The sequence below is a fragment of the Euleptes europaea genome, chromosome 20, assembly GCF_029931775.1.
Source record: "Euleptes europaea isolate rEulEur1 chromosome 20, rEulEur1.hap1, whole genome shotgun sequence".
Lineage (NCBI taxonomy): Eukaryota > Metazoa > Chordata > Lepidosauria > Squamata > Sphaerodactylidae > Euleptes > Euleptes europaea.
The window spans coordinates 2700564-2720774 of record NC_079331.1 but is presented as its reverse complement, the minus strand read 5'-3'; the positions used below and the strand labels follow the sequence as shown (position 1 = coordinate 2720774).

General features: G+C 49.3%; 1 protein-coding gene and 1 non-coding gene across 3 annotated transcripts in view; one reads left to right on the top strand and one right to left on the bottom strand.

Annotated features, from left to right (window-relative positions):
- TJP1 (tight junction protein 1) overlaps nt 1-20211 on the top strand; it is a 197066-nt gene that overhangs the window by 132816 nt on the left and 44039 nt on the right. For both annotated transcript variants that reach the window (XM_056865692.1, XM_056865691.1), the window contains exons 4-7: nt 10489-10613; nt 11660-11762; nt 17746-18025; nt 19626-19729. In XM_056865692.1, the coding sequence (XP_056721670.1) occupies nt 10489-10613; nt 11660-11762; nt 17746-18025; nt 19626-19729 (612 nt within the window). The remainder of the gene's footprint in view (nt 1-10488; nt 10614-11659; nt 11763-17745; nt 18026-19625; nt 19730-20211) is intronic.
- Nucleotides 1882-1950, bottom strand: TRNAA-AGC (transfer RNA alanine (anticodon AGC)). Its single transcript has one exon. It is a non-coding gene; the product is annotated as a tRNA-Ala (tRNA).

The following is a 20211-nucleotide window of genomic DNA, read 5'->3' as shown; positions in this document are numbered from 1 at the left end:
GGGGCCCGAAAGGTTTGGGGAACCACTGCTCTAAATGAACCATCTCCCAGATGTTGACACTGTGTGTGTTTGTTTGTTACACGTTAGGTTTTTAAGGTTTTTACTGCCTCTGTTGATTTTTTGTGTTTGTGTTTTGGGTGCTTTTAAAAAATATCTGTGGTTTTTAGCTTAGTTCAAGCTGGCTGTGGGATGGATTGTAGCTGTTCTTTTTATGCTCATTTTGGTGCATTTGGTTGTTTTTTTAATCATCCGGGTTAAATTTGTTCCTGTTCGTTTTAGTTTGCAGCTTCGCTTTTTCAAAATTTTGTAAGCGGCACAGAGTGCATTTAAAGTAAAAAAAAGGACGGGATAAGGAATCTGACTAATAATTAAAACTCCAGATTAATTCCTTTGTCGGTTGTAGCTCTGACCGGCTTGGATGGGTGTGTAATAGGGGGAGGGGCTGCCCTAAAGCCTAGCTGACTCCTGGGAACGGAGGAGCCGCCGCTGCCGGGAAGGAAGCGCTCCTCTTCTCCCACCCCCTCGCTTCCTGTTGTGCCCCTTTCGGTAGCCGCCACCCCAGTCTAGGGGGGGAAATGCTTCATTGTTTTGTTCCCCACTCCCAGGGCGAGAGGGGGAAGCCTTTCGGTGGCCCCCATAGGCCCCTGTCGCTGCACAGACGGGGCAAACGCGCTGCCTAGCTTGCACGCTCGGTGGCGGGAGGGCAGGAAGAGGGGGTGGGAGAGAAGATAAGCTTCTGTCTGTGAGAAGCCAGCTGTCTTTCTCTTTGCTTCTGGAAATTGTGGGATGTATAGTCTGCGTCTGCATGGGTGTGAAAGCTGGAGATAGGAAGAAAGGGGATAGGAAGAAAGTGGATCCCTTTGAAATGCGGTGTTGGAGGAGAGCGTTACGGATACCGTGGACCGCCAAAAAAACAAACCAGTGGGTTACAGATCAAGTCAAGCCTGAACTGACCCTAGAAGCTCAAATGACTAAACTGAGGCTGTCGTCTTTTGGTCACCTTATGAGAAGACAAGAGTCACTGGATAAGACAGTCATGCTAGGAAAAGGTGAGGGCGGCAGGAAAAGAGGAAGACCCAACAAGCGATGGATGGACTCAATAAAGGAAGCCACAGCCCTCAGTTTGCAAGATCTGAGCACGGCTGTCAGAGATAGGACATTTTGGAGGACATTGATTCATAGGGTCGTCATGAGTCAGAAGCAACTTGTCGGCACTTAACACACACACACATAGTCTGCGTTGTAGGGCTTCCTGATAGCCTGGCGAGGAGGAAGAGAGAAGGGATAGCCCGGCGAGGAGGAAGAGAGAAGGGGTGTGTGCGTGCTAGCTGTCGCGTTGCGCCCTGACAAACTTTGGCCAAACAAGTTTGCACTCGGCTGACTTATTTTTAAACGAGTTGCATGCACTGTATACTTAAAAGCGGTTAAGGACCGGTCTAATTGGCTTGCGTCACTAACCCATAAGCCAGAGTATAATACTGTCATAACACTGGACATTCTACAGTACTGACTCAGCTAATACCAGGGTCTCTCTCTCCCCCACCCCCCAGCTTGCTTCAGTAGCTTCCTATCTGGCTCTGCAGCTAAAAATCTGAATGTTTGGATAATCTGGTGCCAGGAATATATTGTTCAATCAAATTTTATTTCAATACAATATCAGCTCTGAATAAAAAAAACAAAATTAGGTAGAAATAATAGAAGTTGATGGTTCTGGGAGGGATGATTTGGAGAAGAGGAGGAAAGATGAACACATGAAGTTGCCTTATGCTGAATTAGACTCTTGGTCCATCAAAGTCAGTATTGGCTACTCAGACCGGCAGCAGCTCTCCAGGGTCTCAGTCAGAGGACTTTCACATCACCTACTCGCCTGGTCCCTTTAACTGGAGATGCCGGGGATTGAACCCGGGACCTTCTGCATGCTAAGCAGATGCTCTACCCCTGAGCCACGGCCCCTGCTCATTCACCGTGGTTCCTGGTTCCAAAGCCCAGATGCTGCAAAAAAATACCGCAGTCTCGGGAATAAAGCTTAAATGGGAGACTTTCCAAAGTCACACAAGGAGCTACGCGCCCACCATATGCTCTTCCTTTTCTGCCTGAAAAAAGAGCTTTCTGAAGCTGGGAAGCCGGCCTTCCTCCCACCATCAGAAATCGAAGCTGTAAGAAACGCTGCACCAGCTAGGGCGCGTCACGAGCTGGCCCGGGCGTTCTTAAAGGCTGGATTTTGCAGGAGCGAGATTACCTCTCCCAGTTCTACGTGAGCGAGCATCTGTTTTGCTAATTGGATTGGGGGGGAACGAAGGGAAGCTGCAGCGGCAGTAATTTTTAAAGCTTTGTCCCCGCCCAGGAGGGTGGGAATCTAACGTGTAGGGCCCAGGGGGCCCTTTCAGTGGTGAGCTGGAAAGGAAAGGACGAGGCTCGATCGAATCTTCCTTAAACCGGAAGCAGCTTGAGACTTGGACGTTTAGAGGGCCAGAAGTACCTGCTCATAGAGAACTACCTCTTGGGCACAAGAAAGAGCCCTTCTAGTCTAAGAGGCAGTGGCCATCAGGGGCTAGCCGGGAGGTTCATAAGCAAAAACAAAACAAGAACGTAAGATAAGAAAGGCCCTGCTGGATTGGACCAAGGCCAACCAAGTCCAGCAGTCTGTTCACACAGTGGCCCAAACAGGCGCCTCTAGGAAGCCACTAACAAGACGACTGCAGCAGCATTTATCCTGCCTGTGTTCCACAGCACCTAATATATTTGGCATGCTCCTCTGATCCTGGAGAGCATAGGGATGCATCATGACTAGTATCCATTTTTACTAGTAGCCATGGATAGCCCTCTCCTCCATAAGAACATAAGAAAGGCCCTGCTGGATCGGACCAAGGTCCACCAAGTCCAGCAGTCTATTCACACAGTGGCCAACCAGGTGCCTCTAGGAAGCCCACAAACAAGACAACTGTACCAGCATTATCCTGCCTGTGTTCCAGTGCATGCACCTGATATAACAGGCATGCTCCTCTGATCCTGGAGAGAATAGGGATGCATCATGACTAGCATCCATTTTTACCAGTAGTCATGAATACCCCTCTTCTCCATGAACATGTCCACTCGATTGTAGTTCAAACGCGTTATTTAACTGAATGGGAAAGTGTGCGTTTTCAAAGGGCCTGCCTGCATCCAACCCGCTTTCCTTCTGTTCACCCCCTTTTTTAAAATAGCTGTTGCCACTGTTTTTAAAAGCCTCCCAGTAGCGTGGGGGAAGAATGCCGGGCAAACAGCAGGGGAGAGAGGCTGGCAGGGGGAAAAAAGCACATCGAAACTCCTATGGGGAAGTGGTGGCTAGAGGAACGTGGAGCGTCCTTGCTGTGTGGGAGCCCCCCTTATGTTTCCTCAGGAGGGATTTTGCTTCTAGCATTCCAGGGAGGATTGAGTTGCAGGGCTGTGCATGTTCAGGTGTGGACTAGAATAATAGAATCATAGAGTTGGAAGGGACCACCAGGGTCATCTAGTCCAACCCCCTGCACAACGGAGGAATCTTCGACCCACAAAAACAAAGGAAAATACAGAGGGAGGCATCTAGACAGATTATGCATGGGAGGTTTTGCCTTGGATTTGCCTCTCTCTAGATGCATATTTTCTCCATCCAAATTCTCAAAACAGTAAGCCCCCATGCGCCTGACCTGGACGGTCCAGGCTAGCCTGATCTCGTCAGATCTCATAAGCTAAGCAGGGTCAGCCCTGGTTAGTATTTGGATGGGAGACCACCAAGGAATACCAGGGTTGCCGTGCAGAGGAAGGCACTGGCAAACCACCTCTGTTAGTCTCTTGCCATGAAAACCCCAAAAAGGGATTGCCATAAGTTGGCTGAGACTTGAAGGCACTTTACACACACACACAAGCCCCCATGCAGCGTTTTGAGATCTCGAATGGGGGGGAATTGTGCATCTAAAAAGTGGCAAATCTAAAGCAAATCTGCCCATGCATAAATCACCCTAGAATAATGCTCCTGAGTGGGAATTCTTATGCAGATCGAATGCTTTTCCTCTTGACCTCAAGAAGGGACCTGGGAGTGGTTATTCATTCCAGGAGATAATTGTCCCTCTTCTGAGGTGTGTGTGGATTGTCCCATCCTGCTTTGCCATTCATTACCATGTGGGAGGGGTCACACCCACTCTGGATGAGTTTAATCTTCTGACTGACTCCCATTCTTATTTGTGTTCCTCATTGTCATGCAAACACGCCCATCTCCGGCTTGGCTGGCCCTTCCAGCCTCTCTGTGTAATAACATTCTCACTTGCCCCTCCCCATGTCTCCGGTGATGAGCACATGAAGCTGCCTTATTCTGAACCAGACCCTTGGTCCATCAAAGTCCGTATTGTCCGCTCAGACCGGCAGCGTGTCTCCAGCGTCTCAGGCAGAGGTCTTTCGCATCACCTACCTGCCCAGTCCCTTTAACTGGAGATGCCACTGGGGGTTGAACCTGGGACCTTCTGCACGCCGAGCAGAGGCTCTACCACTGAGCCACGGCCCCTCCGCTCACATGAAGCTGCCTTATGCTGAATCAGACCCTTGGTCCATCGATGTCAGTATTGTCCGGTCAGACCGGCAGCAGCTCTCCGGGGTCTCAGGCAGAGGTCTTTCACGTCACCTACTTGCCTAGTCCCTTTAACTGGAGATGCCGGGGATTGAACCAGGGGCCTTCTGCATGCCGAGCAGAGGCTCTACCACTGAGCCAGGGCCCCTCCCCAAGCTTAAAAACAGGATGGGTGAAAGTATCATGTGTGCCTCTTGGGCACTCACTGGAGATCTGGAACTGGCTCCATCGCCTCGATGAGCTGCCCACCAGATCTGCGTCTTCAAGCATCGGTCTGTCCCAGCTGGACTTAAATGAAAGGCTTGCCATTTCCCGAGCGTCTTGGCAGGTGATCCAGGACCCTCCTGTTCCGCAGCTGGTCCTCTAAAGTCCCCTCCCTTCCACCCAAGCCTGGCTTTGATACCAGAAATAAACCCGAGAAGTAGAGAGCCCCTTGACACAGAGGGGTAAGCTGCAGCACTATAGTCAAAAGCTCTGCTCATGACCTGAGTTCGATCCCCATGGAAGTCGGTTTCAGGTTGCCGGCTCAAGGTTGACTCAGCCTTCCATCCTTCCGAGGTGGGTAAAATGAGGACCCTTCTTGCTGGGGATAAAGTGTAGACGACTGGGGAAGGCACTGGCCAACCACCCCATAAACACAGTCTGCCTAGTAAACATCGGGATGTGACATCACCCCATGGGTCAGGAATGACCCGGTGCTTGCACAGGGGACTACCTTTACCTTTAGAAGAGAAGTGAAGAAGAAGAAGAGTTGGTTTTTATACGCCGACTTTCTCTACTACTTAAGGAAGAATCAAACCGGCTTACAGTCTCCTTCCCCTCCCCACAGCAGACACCCTGTGAGGTAGGTGAGGCTGAGAGAGCTCTAAGAGAACTGTAACTAGCCCAAGGTCACTCAGCTGGCTTTGTAGGAGTGGGGAAACCAATTCGGTTCACCAGATTAGCCTCCGCCGCTCATGTGGAGGAGTGGGGGAATCAAACCCGGTTCTCCAGATCATAGTCCACCGCTCCAACCCACCACTCTTAACCACTACGCTGTGCTGCTGTCCTTTCTGTACACCCCATGTGCCAATCTCGGGATTGACTGATTGCCTTTTCTCACTTGGAGCACTTTTTGTGCGTGTCGAGAATGCGCCATGCTTCGAATGCAACAAACTGTGCCTGGGGAAAAAATCCCGTCGGGATTTGTAACTGGAGAAGAATGTGCCTGGTTTGACTAAGGCACAGTGTCGAAGGGAGGCCGTCCGGCAGGGAGAGTCCAACCAGAAATACCAGTTTCCGCGCCAGGTCAATGCCAAGACATCTCTGGTTGGCAGAACACCTGGGTGCTGACCTGCAAAGATTTTAGTTCTGTGGGAGGAAGGGGGACAGAATATGCCGATATGTTCAAAGCTCCTAAGGGGAGGGGCTCAGTGGTAGAGCATCTGCTCGGCATGCAGAAGGTCCCAGGTTCAATCCCCGGCATCTCCAGCTAAAGGGACCAGGCAAGTAGGTGATGTGAAAGACCTCCGCCTGAGACCCTGGAGAGCAGCTGCCAGTCTGAGTAGACAATACTGACTTTGATGGACTGAGGGTCTGATTCAGTATAAGGCAGCTTCATGTGTTCGTGTGTTCAAGGTAGCCGCTCCGTCAGTAATTGGACAGAAACATTTGATGTCAGCATCAGGTAGTTCCAGTAACTAGAAGGATATTCTTTCACTATCCTATTCAAATTTCGGGTGTTGGATTCAAAAATAGGGTGTCCAATGTGCGCACTAACACCATTGCTCCCTTTAAAAGCTGCCCTGTGATTGGTTTGTCCTGGGAGTCGCACAAAGAGAAGGAAGCTGCCTTGTTGGCAGCATTCAGATGTATCTGCCACTTTATCGAAGGTGGGCTGTGGCTCTAAGAAAGATGTAGACAAGCTGGAACGTGTCCAGAGGAGGACAACAAAGATGGTGAGGGGTCTGGAGACCAAGTCCTCTGAGGAAAGGTTGAAGGAGCTGGGTATGTTTAGCCTGAAGAGGAGAAGACCAAGAGGGGATATGATAACCATCTTCAAGTACTTGAAGGGCTGTCATATAGAGAGGATGGTGCCGAGTTGTTTTTTGTTGCCCCAGAAGGTCGGACCACAACCAACGGGTTGAAATTAAATCAAAAGAGTTTCCGTCTAGACCACTGGTTCCCAACCAGGGGTCCGTGGACCCCCAGGGGTCCGCGAGAACTAAATTAAGGTCCATGAAACAAAGTTATAAACCCATAATACATTAATATTTACAATTAAAAGTTCTCTATTATAAAAATATATATTCAAATTTTATTCTAAGTTTAATGTTTAACTAACAGTTATGATTAAAGATTATTTTCAAATTCTCTGAATTTTTATTTTGAACCTTGGGGTCCCTGCACCGAACAAAAAACTCTTAGTGGTCCCTGGTCAAAAAAAGGTTGGGAACCACTGGTCTAGACATTAGAAAGAATTTTCTAACAGTTAGAGCGGTTCCTCGGTGGAACAGGCTTCCTCGGGAGGTGGTGAGCTCACCTTCCCTGGAGGTTTTTAAACAGAGGCTAGATGGCCATCTGTCAGCAATGTTGTTTCTATAACCTTAGGCAGGTTCATGAGAGGGAGGGCATCTTGGCCGTCTCCTGGGCATGGAGTAGGGGTCACTGGCAGTGTTGGTGGGGAGGTAGTTGTGACTGTGCAGGGGGTTGGACTAGATGACCCTGGTGGTCCCTTCCAACTCTATGATTCTTTGATCCAAGCCCTCTGCCGCTGCGAGGACTGACACTTTCATTCTTAAAATAGCTAGCGTGGGCAACAAGCAAATGAGCGTCTCGACTCCTGTTCTGCTGTTCGGTGATGTGGCCGAATCAGAAAGCGGCCGCGGGGACAGAATCCCGGACTTGTGCTGCGTTTGGCGAGGAGAGCTCGGCACACCTGCCGGGGGATCCTGTGGTGTTCTCAGTAGAAGGTCCCCAGCTGAGTGGAGAGATGCCGTGGGAAAGGAGCTGCCTTTTGTTTTCTTCTTAGCAAGGGAACACATCTTCTGACAGCCGCATTTCTTGCATGCTCAGAATTTCTTCCCTCCAGAAGGGGAGGGGCCGTGGCTCATTGGTAGAGCATCCGCTTAGCATGCAGAAGGTCCCAGGTTCAATCCCTGGCATCTCCAGTTAAAGGATATAGGCAAGTAGGTGATGTGAAAGACCCCTGCCTGAGACCCTGGAGAGCCGCTGCCGGTCTGAGTAGACAATACTGACTCTGATGGACCCAAGGGTCTGATTCAGTAGAAGGCAGCTTCATGTGTAATAAAAAAAAAGAGCTTCTTGACTTATGCGCTGCCACTCTGCGAACTGGCTCGATTGAATTGGAAAGCGACCGCTGTCCAGTTCCCGAATGCATTTCCAAAATGGCATAGGAATGAAGAGCATCCTAAGCCAGGTTTAATTGCTTTGGAAATCCCCGGCATGGTTTCGTAGCTGCTCCTGATTTCTACCACTGAGCCACAGCCCCTCCCCTCATCCATGCAGTATATTTTATGTATTTCTTTACTTCCGTTATACCCGATATTCCTTGCTGACGACGGGGACTCAGAGAGGGTGCCCTTGTTCTCCCTCCCCTCTGTTCTGTCTTCTTCACAACCCCGTGAGGAGAGACTGAGTTTGTGTAACTGGTCAATAAACTTTCATGGCAGAGAGGGGATTCAAACCTGGGTCTCCCAGATCCCGGCCCGATGCTGTAACCACTACACAACACCGTCTTTATTTACAGTTGATGCCGGGTGTGCAATAGAAATGGAGGTTTCTAACACGTGTGTGTGTTAAGTGCCGTCAAGTTGCTTCCGACTCATGGCGACCCTACGAATCAAAGTCCTCCAAAATGTCCTGTCTTTGACAGCCTTGCCCAGATCTTGCAAATTGAGGGCCGTGTCTTCCTTTATTGAGTCCGTCCATCTCTTGTTGGGTCTTCCTCTTTTCCTTCTGCCCTCAACTTTTCCTAGCATGACTGTCTTATCCAGCGACTCCCGTCTTCTCATAATGTGACCGAAATACTCTAGCCTCAGTTTAGTCATTTGAGCTTCTAGGGTCAGTTCAGGTTTGACTTGATCTGTACCCACTGGTTTGTTTTTTTGGCGGTCCGGGGTATCCGTAACACTCTCCTCCAACACCACATTTCAAAGGAATCGACTTTCTCCCTATCAGCTTTCTTCAATGCCCAGCTTTCACACCCATACATAGAAACAGGGAATACGATGGCATGAATTAACTTAATCTTGGTGGCCAGTGACACCTCCCTACACTTCAGAATCTTTTCCAACACAATAAAAAAAAAAAAGAGGAAGATTATCTTCCACCTAATAATGGAGCTTTTTGAGTAAAGTAGAGGAAAAATAAGTCCTCCAACCTCTTAAGTAATACTACCTAATTAGGCTTCCAGTCTCTTATCTCGAACTGTCTCCCACTTTGCAAGGGACTTTTCGAGTTCCAGTTTGTGCTGGAACCCTATTTGAAAGGCAGCTTGGCTTTTGTTTCCAGAAGGGAGAATGGTCATTGTTTTCTGGGTGCAACAGGAGACCTCTGTTCAGTGGGCACAGAGTAACCGAATTAGTCGGCAAAGAATGGCGCAGAAGGCCTGTCTCATGTGGAACGCGGTGCTTCTCTCGTGAGCTGTACCACCAGCATCTTTTCCCTCTCAGCACTGAGGAGTACTCCCTATTACTATGTATGGGTGTGAAAGCTGGACAATGAAGAAAGCTGATAGGAAAAAAGTAGACGCCTTTGAAATGTGGTGTTGGAGGAGAGTGTGACGGGTACCCTGGACTGCCCCAAAAAAACCCAAATCCGTGGGTTATAGATCACATCAAGCCTGAACTGACCCTAGAAGCTAAAATGACTAAACTGAAGGTATCGTATTTTGGTCACATTATGAGAAGACAAGAGTCACTGGAGAAGACAATCATGATAGGAAAAGTTGAGGGCAGCAGGAAAAGAGGAAGACCCCACAAGAGATGGATTGACTCGATAAAGGAAGCCACGGCCCTCAATTTGCAAGATCTGAGCAAGGCTGCCAAAGATAGGACATTTTGGAGGACATTGATTCATAGGGTCGCCATGTGTTGGAAGCGACTTGATGGCACTTAACACACACACACAACACTGAGGAAGAGATCTGCAGATAGGGTTGCCTGATCCTCCTTCGTCAACGGCGGGAGGTTTTTGGGGCAGAGACTGAGGAGGGCAGGGTTTGGGGAGGGGAGGGACTTCAAGGCCATAGAGTCCAATTGCCAAGGTGAACTGATCTCTTATCGGCTGGAGATCCATTGTAATAGCAGGACCTCTCCAGCTAGGACCTGGAGGTTGGCTGCCGTATCTGCAGATATGCAAAGCTATCTCAGAGCGCTGTAATGGGGTGGATCCGGCATCGCCCAAGTAGCCTTCATTCAGCCTCAGCACCTCTTCCTCCAATGTAAAGAGCTCTTTATTTGGAGGAAGGCTTCAGGCTGGGGCCCAAAGGAAAGGAGGGGTATAAATATTTAAATAAATGTCCAGGAGTGGTGGGACAAGGGTTGGATCCAACATTTTCCCCATCTGGTGTGAACTCTTGCTCATCAATGGCTAGCTGAGCATACAGAAGTATCTCAATCCGTTATTCCCTTGGAATTAGAACTTGGCTCCTGAAACGCGTTTGCCGCTGTTTTGTCCATCCTCTGAAAATGTGGTCTTCGTAAGTATTTACTCCCAGCTCAGACTGTAACCAGTTTTCTAACACAGCAGATTGAAAATCTAATCATTTCCCCCCCCTCCATTGTAATGTCGCTGCTTCTCTTGAAGAGCTGATGCTGGTATCCATTTATAATTTTTTTAAAGTTTCCCCCCCCCCTTCAGGATGTCTCCATAACCTGTGATTTAAACATCTCTTTGCTCCGTCCCAGGCTCCTGGATTTGGGTTCGGCATTGCAATATCGGGAGGGAGAGACAATCCTCACTTCCAGAGCGGAGAAACGTCGATCGTCATCTCCGATGTGCTCAAAGGAGGCCCGGCGGAAGGTCTGCTCCAGTGAGTGACCAGTTTAAACTTTGATTTTAGAATGGAGAGTTTTGCAAGGATGGCCCAGTTTTATTTGTTTTCCTTCGGTCTTATTGCTGTTCTCATCAGAGTTTAAGGGAGCAGTTTCCAGGATTCTCGGTTTTTTGTTTTGTTAACCTTCACCATATAGGATTGCCAAATCTCGCAAGATTTGGGGAGTTCCTGGAGATTTTGGGGGTGGAGCCTGGGGAAGGTGGGGTTTGGGGAGGGGAGGAACCTCAGCAGTGTCTAATGCCATACAGACCACCCTCCAAACCTGTCGTTTTTTCCTGGGGAAACTGTGATAGGTTGTAATTCTGGGGGATCTCCAGCCCCCCCACCCCCCGTGGAGATTGGCAGCCTTCATGGTTAATGTCATTGCAGGGGTAAGAGCAAAGACATTCATGCACGGAGATATGCGGGGGCTAGCTAAAAGGGAGTGCCTCACTTGGTGGGGAGGGGCTGTGGCTCAGTGGAAGAGCCTCTGCTCGGTGTGCAGACGTTCCCAGGTTCAAATCGGCTGACAATCACCTTCCCTCCCCACAACAGACACTCTGTGAGGTAGGTGGGGCTGACAGAGTGTGACTTGCCTAAGGTCACCCAGCTGGCTTCATGTGTAATAGCAGGGAAACCAACCCAGTTCACCAGATTGGCCGCTGCTCATGTGGAGGAGTGGGGAATTGAACCCGGTTCCCCAGATCAGAGTCCACCGCTCCAAACCACCGCTCTTAACCGCTACACCGCACTGAGGAAGAAGAGCTGGTTCTTATACCCCACTTTTCTTTACCTTTAAGGAGTCTCAAAGCGGCTTCCACATGCCTCCTTCCCCTCCCCGCGACAGACACCGGTGGGGCTCAGAGAGTTCAGAGAGAACTGTGACTGGCCCATGGTTACCCAGCCGGCTTCATGTGTAGGAATGGGGAAACCAACCCGCTTCTCCAGATTAGAGTCTGCTGCTCCTAAACAGTGTGCTTGGTTTCTGCGCAGATTCTTCTCTCTGTCTTCTCGCTTAAGCTTTGCGTTTTCTGCCGTTTTAGGGAGAACGACCGCGTGGCGATGGTCAATGGCGTTTCAATGGATAACGTGGAGCACGCGTTTGCTGTTCAGCAGCTGAGGAAAAGTGGGAAAAATGCCAAAATCGTAAGTAAACACTTTCTACCCCTAAACCTGTATGCCAGGGTCAGTTCCTTCTTTTTTAAAAAAGGGATTTATGTGCCAGATTTGCTTTGCACAAAGTGAAAACAAGCCTTGAGGGCAGATTCCATTGCTGTTTTATTGTGTGACCATTTTCAGAATTCCTTAAATAACTTTGCTTGAAAAGGATGGTGTATCTGTGTATTTGGGAGCTGCTCTGAACTCCCTTTAAGAAGAAGAAGAAGAGTTGGTTTTTACATGCCGACTTTCTCTACCACTTAAGGGAGAATCAAAAAGGCTTACAATCACCTTCCCTTCCATTCCCTACAGCAGACACCCTGTGAGGTGGGTGGGGCTGTGAGAGCTGTGACTAGCCCAAGGTCACCCAGCTGGCTTCATGTGGAAGAGCGGGGAAACAAATCCAGTTCACCAGATTAGCCTCCGCCGTTCATGTGGAGGAGTGGGGAATCGAACCCGGTTCTCCAGACTCCACGGCCCCAAACCACCGCTCTTAACCTCTACACCACTCTGGCCGAATGGAGATCCTGAAGCATATTGGCTCTTAATGGCTGGGACCGCCGGGGCGGGGAACCTTCTTGGCCCAGTGATGTTCTTGTGCGTTCCCCTGCACTTGTTTCCTATAAAGGGGCAGAATGGCTGCCTTTCATTCCTGTCGGTGTGCGGTAAATGCGACCCACGTGGGGACAGCACTTTAGTCTGAATGAAAACACGACCCCCTCCCCAGTCTAAAAGTGATTCGGTGCCATCCATCCGCCTGTAATTCTTTACCTGTCCTCGGTTCCCTCTGAGGGTCTTTCCCGCATGACTCGGGAGAGGCTAAAGAGCCTGGAGGGAAAGTTAAATTGTCACTGTTAAACTGTGGAACTCCCTGCCCCAGGATGTGGTGATGGCTGCCAACTTGGAAGGCTTTATGAGGGGAGGAGAGGGCTATTCATGGCTACTAGTCATGATGTATCCCTATTCATGATCAGAGGAGCATGCCCATTATATTAGGTGCTTTGGAACACAGGCAGGACAATGCTGCTGCAGTCGTCTTGCTTGTGGGCTTCCTAGAGGCCCCTGGTTGGCCACTGTGTGAACAGACTGCTGGACTTGATGGGCCTAGGTCTGATCCAGCATGGCTTTTCTTATGTTATTGCATGTAGCCCTCCTGTGCATAGGGTCTATGATTACTAGCTTCCATTCAGGGTCTGCGTAGCTTCCTCTCATCCGGAGGCTGTTTTCTTACAGCACAGTTCTCAAGCACGTTGTGCGTTCATATGGTACCGTTTGCGTTCATGCCTCAACAGGTAGCTTTTTCCATAGTGCTCAGCAGGCTCCCTTTGCTGCCCGGGCGGCAAAATTATACAGCGTCCCGTTATGCTTCCAGACCTACCCAGTGAGTAAATAGCTCTCCCACCCCCTTAAATCTGCAAAACAACCCGTCACCCACCAGGGAGAGCAGACTGCCTCTCGGTAAACAATTGCAAATCTGTCGGGCATGGAAAATCGAACCCACACCGCAAGCAGTTCTGTCCTCGGGATTGATTATTCCCTGGCAGTCATTTAGTGAATTCTCCTGACTTTTCCTACTAGCTGTTTAGTAGATACGAAACTATCTACAGTCTTGCAGCTTCTTCTGGGGAATGTTCCCTCTGAAAGCCAAAACTTGGCTCAGAGGTAGAGCCTCTGCTTGGCATGCAGAAGGTCCCAGGTTCAATCCCCGGCATCTCCAGTTAAAGGGACCAGGCAAGTAGGTGATGGGGAAGACCTCAGCCTGAGACCCTGGAGAGCCATGGAGAGGGGTCGTGGCTCAGTGGTAGAGCCTTTGCTTGGCCTGCAGTAGGTTCTAAATTCAATCCCCGGCATCTCCAGTTCAAGGGACCAGGCAAGTAGATGATGAAGGGTCTCTCTGCCTGAGACCCTGGAGAGCCGCTGCCGGCCTGAGTAGACGATACTGACTTTGATGGACCCAAGGGTCGGATTCAGTAGAAGGCAGCTGCACGTGTTCATGTGTAAAAGGCAAGGTTGTGTGTGTTAGGGTTGCCAACTCCAGGTTGGGACATTTGTGGAGATTTGGGGGCGGAGCCTGGAGAGGGGCAGGGCTCGGAGAGGGACCCCAGTGGGGTGTAATGCCATAGAGTCCGCCCTCCAGAGTGGCCGTCGCCTCTGAGAAAGCTGATCTCTTTAGTCTGGAGATTAGCTGTAATTCCAGGAGATCTCCAGCCACCACCTGGAGGTTGGCAGCCTCAGTGTGAGTGATCTTATCAGAAAAGACGGGCTGCAACATCGAATGTCCATAGCTGAATTTGTAAATCTGTATCTGATTTGTACTACTTCGGACTAAGATGCCCAAGAGACTGAATGCTCTCCTGGCCTTGACTTCCCTTGGGAAGCTAGTTTTTTTTTTAATGTTTGGAGTTTTTATTTGTTAATGCAGTCTGTGGGGGCTCTTTCTCTCCCCCCCCCCCAACTCAGCAGTCCGGAGTGGTACAGCCCAGACACGGTAAAAACCAACTACTTTGAAGAGCATCATTTTCATGCCAACCCCAGCATTTGGGGAATGTGCAAATGAAAGGCTTCAGAATTGCGGCAGGCCATAAAAAAACGTATTTTTTTTTCAGTCTGGAAGAAAGTCAAATTGCTTGACTTGCAGTCTGCTGTGGGACTCTGCAGCCTCCCCCCCCCCTCAAAGGTGCTTTGCCGGCTCTGCTACAAGGGTCTATATCTCAATCCTGTTGGCGCTGCCAGGCTACCCAGAGGTCAAGTCACTTTCTGCTCCAGCAGACTATTCAAGCCTTGGGAAACTGATGAAATACCCATCTATATAGATTATGGGGCTGTTTAATCGGGTTTGCGTTTTCCCAAATTCCCGTTTGTTTATTTTTTCCCCTGGCTGAGGCAAGCTTATTCTTTCCCCCTTCTCCGGAGAAAACCCTTTTGCCATGCTGACAATAATGCTCAGAAAGGTATGTCGATACATAACCAAAAATCTTGGGTGCCTCTTGATCACGTTTTCCAGCTCCCTGTTCAACTGTGACAAGTTAAGGGGCCGTGGCTCAGTGGCAGAGCATCTGCTTGGCATGCAGAAGGTCCCAGGTTCAATCCCCGGCCTCTCCAGTTAAAAGGGACCAGGCAAGTAGGTGATGGGGAAGACCTCTGCCTGAGACCCTGGAGAGCCGCTGCCAGTCTGAGTAGCCAATACTGACTTTGATGGACCGAGGGTCTGATTCAGTAGAAGGCAGCTTCATGTGTGGACACCAGAAAGCAACATCCTGCATGAAGGAGGAATTTGTTGGGTTTTTTTTTTTGTAAATACATGAAAAATAAGCGTGCTGCTTGATCAGGTTAATTGGAGACTCCCTTTAAATTGATGGTGTAATTGACTTACAGTGCCATCCTGTGTCAACTTACTCCCGTCTACGCCCATTGGTGGCAGAGGGGCACAACTGGAGTCACTCTTCATGGGATTGCACCGTAATTGGTTTGTCTCCATTACAGGAGACAATGCAAAAGCATAGAGGAGGAAACGGATAATTATCTAATCTGGGTTCCCTCTTCTGGGGCAAGGGCACGCACAATTTGCCTAGGGCTGCTGCAGGCACTGGAGGCCGTACCTTCAAATGGTGGCATGTAGGTTGTATCTTAGTAGATAAACACTAGCTGTATTGTCTGCAAAAGACAGCTGGATGAGATGATTCCTTTAATTGGGACTACTTGATTCTGGAGGCGGGTTTTCCTTTTGGCTTTGCTGCGTCATGTAGAAGAAGAAGAAGAAGAGTTGGTTTTTATATGCCAACTTTCTCTCCCACTTAAGGGAGACTCAAACCAGTTTACAGTCACATTCCCTTCCCCTCCGCACCTTTCCCCCCAAAGCAGTTTACATTTTTCTCTTCTCCTAAATTTCATCCTCCCAAGAACCCTGCGAGGTGGGTTAGGCGGATAGTTTGTGACTGGCTCAAGGTCCCCTGGCAAGCATCCGTGGCAGAAAGGGGATTCGAACCTGGGTCTCCCGGATCCCATTTGTTCACTCTAACCACTATACCACCCTGCCAGTACACATTCAGTGTATTAGATATACAGAACTGACTATTTCAGCCCAAGTGAGTCCCATTATTTTTATCTGCCCTCCTTTCTAGTTCTTTGCCATTATATAAGATTTCGTAAAGATCATGTAGCATTAAGAAAAAAAAAACCTTCTCATTGCCGTTCTGTGCTCTGTGGATGGGATTGTGCCTACGACAGGCTTACGCTTGTGAACACATGAAGCTGCCTCATACTGAACCAGACCCTTGGTCTATCAAAGTCCGTATCATCTACTCAGACCGGCAGCGGCTCTCCAGGGTCTCAGGCAGGGGTCTTTCCCATCACCTACTTGCCTGGTCCCTTTAACTGGAGATACCGGGGATTGAACCTGGGACCTTCTGCATGCCAAGCAGATGCTCTACCCACTGAGCCATGGCCCTTCCTCCCATTTAAAGCAATAATTTCTTCACCTCCGTAACATTCTCATGCAAAGATATGCTGCGTTATCCTCTCCTGTTTGCCTCTGTCTCGCATAAAGGCGGTGAAGAAAATATCGCTAGCCTATTTTTCCCCCCTTCGCACCAAAGGCTTAAGGCAAGGTTCCCCAACATTGTGCCTATGGGATTCGTGGCACCTACCAGTGCTTCCTTTGGCTCCTGCTTTGAATTCTGGGAAGTGAGTGGGGCCATTGTAAGGCAGGGCTTGTTATTGGCTGCCCTCTTTCAAATGAAAGGGTTTTCCACTGGAAGATCTGGAGTACTGGTAAGCACCTAGAATCGTAGAGTTGGAAGGGACCACCAGGGTCATCTAGTCCCACCCCCTGCACAATGCAGGAAATTCACAACTACCTCCCCCCCACACCCCCAGTGACCCCTACTCCACGCCCAGAAGATGGCCAAGGTTCCCTCCCCCCAAATTCCAGATGTGCCTACAGGCTCGAAAAAGGACGCCTGGCTTATGGAGAAGTCCACTCTTTTAAAAAGAACTGCTGTACTAAGTCTGCAGTGCAGAATGTCAGATGTATTACTCAGAACGCAAGAAACTGCGACGCTGACTTTATAATGCTGAATGCTTGCAACGGGCTAGTCTTTGACCTTTAGGAAGCTAGTAAAACTTCTTTCCCCTCTAGGCTTTTGGTAATGTAGTGAGCAGTTTTATCCCTCTCCGTCTTTTTGTGATATCGCCTTGGCCGTTGTTCATATTTTTTGCTGTTCTTTATTGGACGTTCTTAATGGTTTCCTTGACATCTTGAGTATACCTTGGGGCAGAAGGGAGAAGTAAAAGTGGAATAAATACTTTTTTTCTTCCTGGAGATACAGCAAGTACAAAAGATTTTGTGGCAAACTTCTGCCGGAAATATGGGATTGGGGGGTTTGCGATCATGGCAGGATAAAACAGCCAGGAGAAACGCAGCTGTAAATTTGGAGACAACCAGGATGTCCATAATATGATGGAGAGATCATTAGCACTAAATCTTCTGTGTGTGTGTGCGTGTGCAAAGTGCCATCAAGTTGCATGCTACTTATGGCGAGCCCCTAGGGTTTTCGAGGCAGGAGACGAACAAAACTGATAGAAGGAAGTGTTTCTTCACACAACGCATAGTTAAATGGTGGAACTCCCTGCCCCAGGAGGTGGTGATGGCTGCCAACTTGGAAGGCTTGAAGAGGGGAGTGGACATGTTCATGGAGGAAAGGGGTATTCATGGCTACTAGTCAAAATGGATACTAGTCATGATGCATACCTATCCTCTCCAGGATCAGAGGAGCATGCCCATTATATTAGGTGCTGTGAAACACAGGCAGGACGGTGCTGCTGCAGTTGTCCTGTTTGGGGGCTTCCTAGAGGCCCCTGGTTGGCCACTGTGGGAACAGACTGCTGGACTTGATGGGCCTTGATCCGATCCAGCAGGGCTTTCCTTATGTTCTTATGTAAGGGCCTGATAAAAATTGCAGTGTTTTTGCAGACCATCAGAAGGATGAAGAAAGTTCAGATCCCAGTCACTCGGACGGAGCCGGACCCCGTGTCTGAAAACGACGAGGACAGCTACGAAGAGGAGATTCCAGACCCGAGGAGTTCCCGCGGCGCTGCGAGCGCAGGCAGAAGGCAGGAGAAAAACTGGGTGAGGGACCGAAGCGCGAGCAGAGAGAGGAGTCTGTCGCCGAGATCGGACCGTAGATCGGTGACTTCAAGTCAGCCTGCAAAGCCAACTAAAGTCACGTTGGTGAAGTCCAGGAAGAATGAAGGTACGTGTTGAAATCTTACGGAACTACTTTTTAATATTTAAGCTATGGTTCATAATCTTCCTTGAGGTACAAATGCTCATCTGCAAGTTTCCTGACCACTTTTTTGCGAGTGGGCCCTGAGAAGCTGTAGGCCGCAGTTTTACAAATGGGGGAACCATTGAGCGTTGGTTTAACCCATCGCGCATCCTTCTCCTAGCTAGGGTTACCAGGTCCCTCTTTGCCACCAGCGGGAGATTTTGGGGGCGGAGCCTGAGGAGGGTGGGGTTTGGGGAAGGGAAGGACCTCAATGCCATAGAGTCCAATTGCCAAAGTGGCTGCAGATCAGTTGTAATAGCAGGAGATCGCCAGCCACCACCTGGAGGAGACTTCATGAGGAAAGGCTAAGTGGCGATCTTTCCTCAGTTACCCATTTCATTTGTTCAGTCCTCGGTTTCTGTGAGTGCTTGGGAAAAGGACCCTTGAAGTTAGTGTGAGCCAGGATGCGTAGCCCAGTCACAATGTTCTGTCGCCTTTCTGTTTGTTTCCTTTTGGACTTGACTTTGAGATGGTTAAGGTAGTAAGCTTTTCGGTTGCACAGAACCCTTGAGACAGAAGGAGCCGTGTGCAAACAGAAAGCTTGCTCTCCTGGCCCCATAAAACACTTTCCCTGAAATACTGAGGCGGACTCCTCTATCCCGGGGGCTCAGCACAACATCTTAACGCCGTGTAGAATTTTCTAGGAAGGAAGAACGGAGCGTTGCCCTTCAGACCACATTCTCTCTTTCACCCTCGTAACTTTTTAAATGCAAGTTTGGCATTTTTTTGCTTACCTGGGGGAAGGAAAAAGAGGGTGATGCTAATTGAGCTTGCCGTATTGCTGGCAAACAGTCGGGTAGTTCGGGTTGCTGCTCCTCGGAGAATGAATTTGCAGAACGATCTCTCTCTATAGCCATCCCTCAATTATACAGATGGCTGCAGACTGCCGGCTAATGACGGGGAGTCAATCTCACAGCAGCGGGTTTTGCGTGCCAGTTACCGAGAGAGCGCGGCACTAATTATGCAAATTTGAGATACAGAGCCATTCAAAACCGAGAATTTCGTTGTAAGGTAACAGGGTGATATCTTCGCCTTTTGGCAGGATGTCACCATTTGAGTAACATCTGTGCACTTTTTACATCGGCAGCAAAAGGTTTTCAAACTTCCTTCATCCCTATTTGGGGGGGGGGAAATAACTCCACTAGCGCATAAGCGCATGCATGCGGTTGTACAGAGAGCAAGACATGACAGAGGGCATCTTGGCCATCTTCTGGTCACTGGGGGTGTGAAGAAGAAGGTAGTTGTGAATTTCCTGCATTGTGCAGGGGGTTGGACTTGATGACCCCGGGGGTCCCTTCCAACTCTGTGATTCTTTGACATGAACCTTGCCTGAAGGATTTAAACCTCTCCTAGGCCAAAGTTTTAAAGGGGAGAATAAAATATATCACGCCCTTGCTAGCGCGCCTACAATTCGTCCGTTGTCGGAACAGAGAACCAATACGAAACGTTCTGGTGCAAAGAGTACAGCTTTTTCCTTTTAACAGCTTCAATCTCGTATCTTTATATTTCTTTTCACCCAAAACAGAATACGGTTTGCGCCTGGCCAGCCACATATTCGTGAAAGAAATATCCCAAGATAGTCTAGCGGCGAGAGACGGCAACATTCAGGAAGGTGACGTTGTCTTGAAGGTAAAGTAGATGACCGTTCTTTGTGTCATTCCCCCCACCCCACCCCTTGGTAAAGGAGAGATTCCAGCAACTTGTGTCTCAGTGGCATGATTACTTCACGTGGCCGACCCTTCCCCACCCCCCAATTCCCTGGTGTGAAAGATTGCAAAGAGGATAAATGCAAGCTTTCTTTTTATAGCAGGACGGCCCTGTTTTGCTAAGCCATGCTAGTAAGGCCTGTGACTCTTAACGTGGGAGTAGCCCGTCCTAACACGCGGGCCCAAGCCCCTGTGGCTCAGTGGTAGAGCCTCTGCTTGGCACGCAGAAGGTCCCAGGTTCAATCCCCGGCATCTCCAGTTAAAGGGACCAGGCAACTAGGTGATGGGGAAGACCTCTGCCTGAGACCCTGGAGGGCCGCTGCCGGTCTGAGTAGACAATACTGACTTTGATGGACCGAGGGACTGATTCAGTATAAGGCAGCTTCATGTGTTCAACAGAGCCCT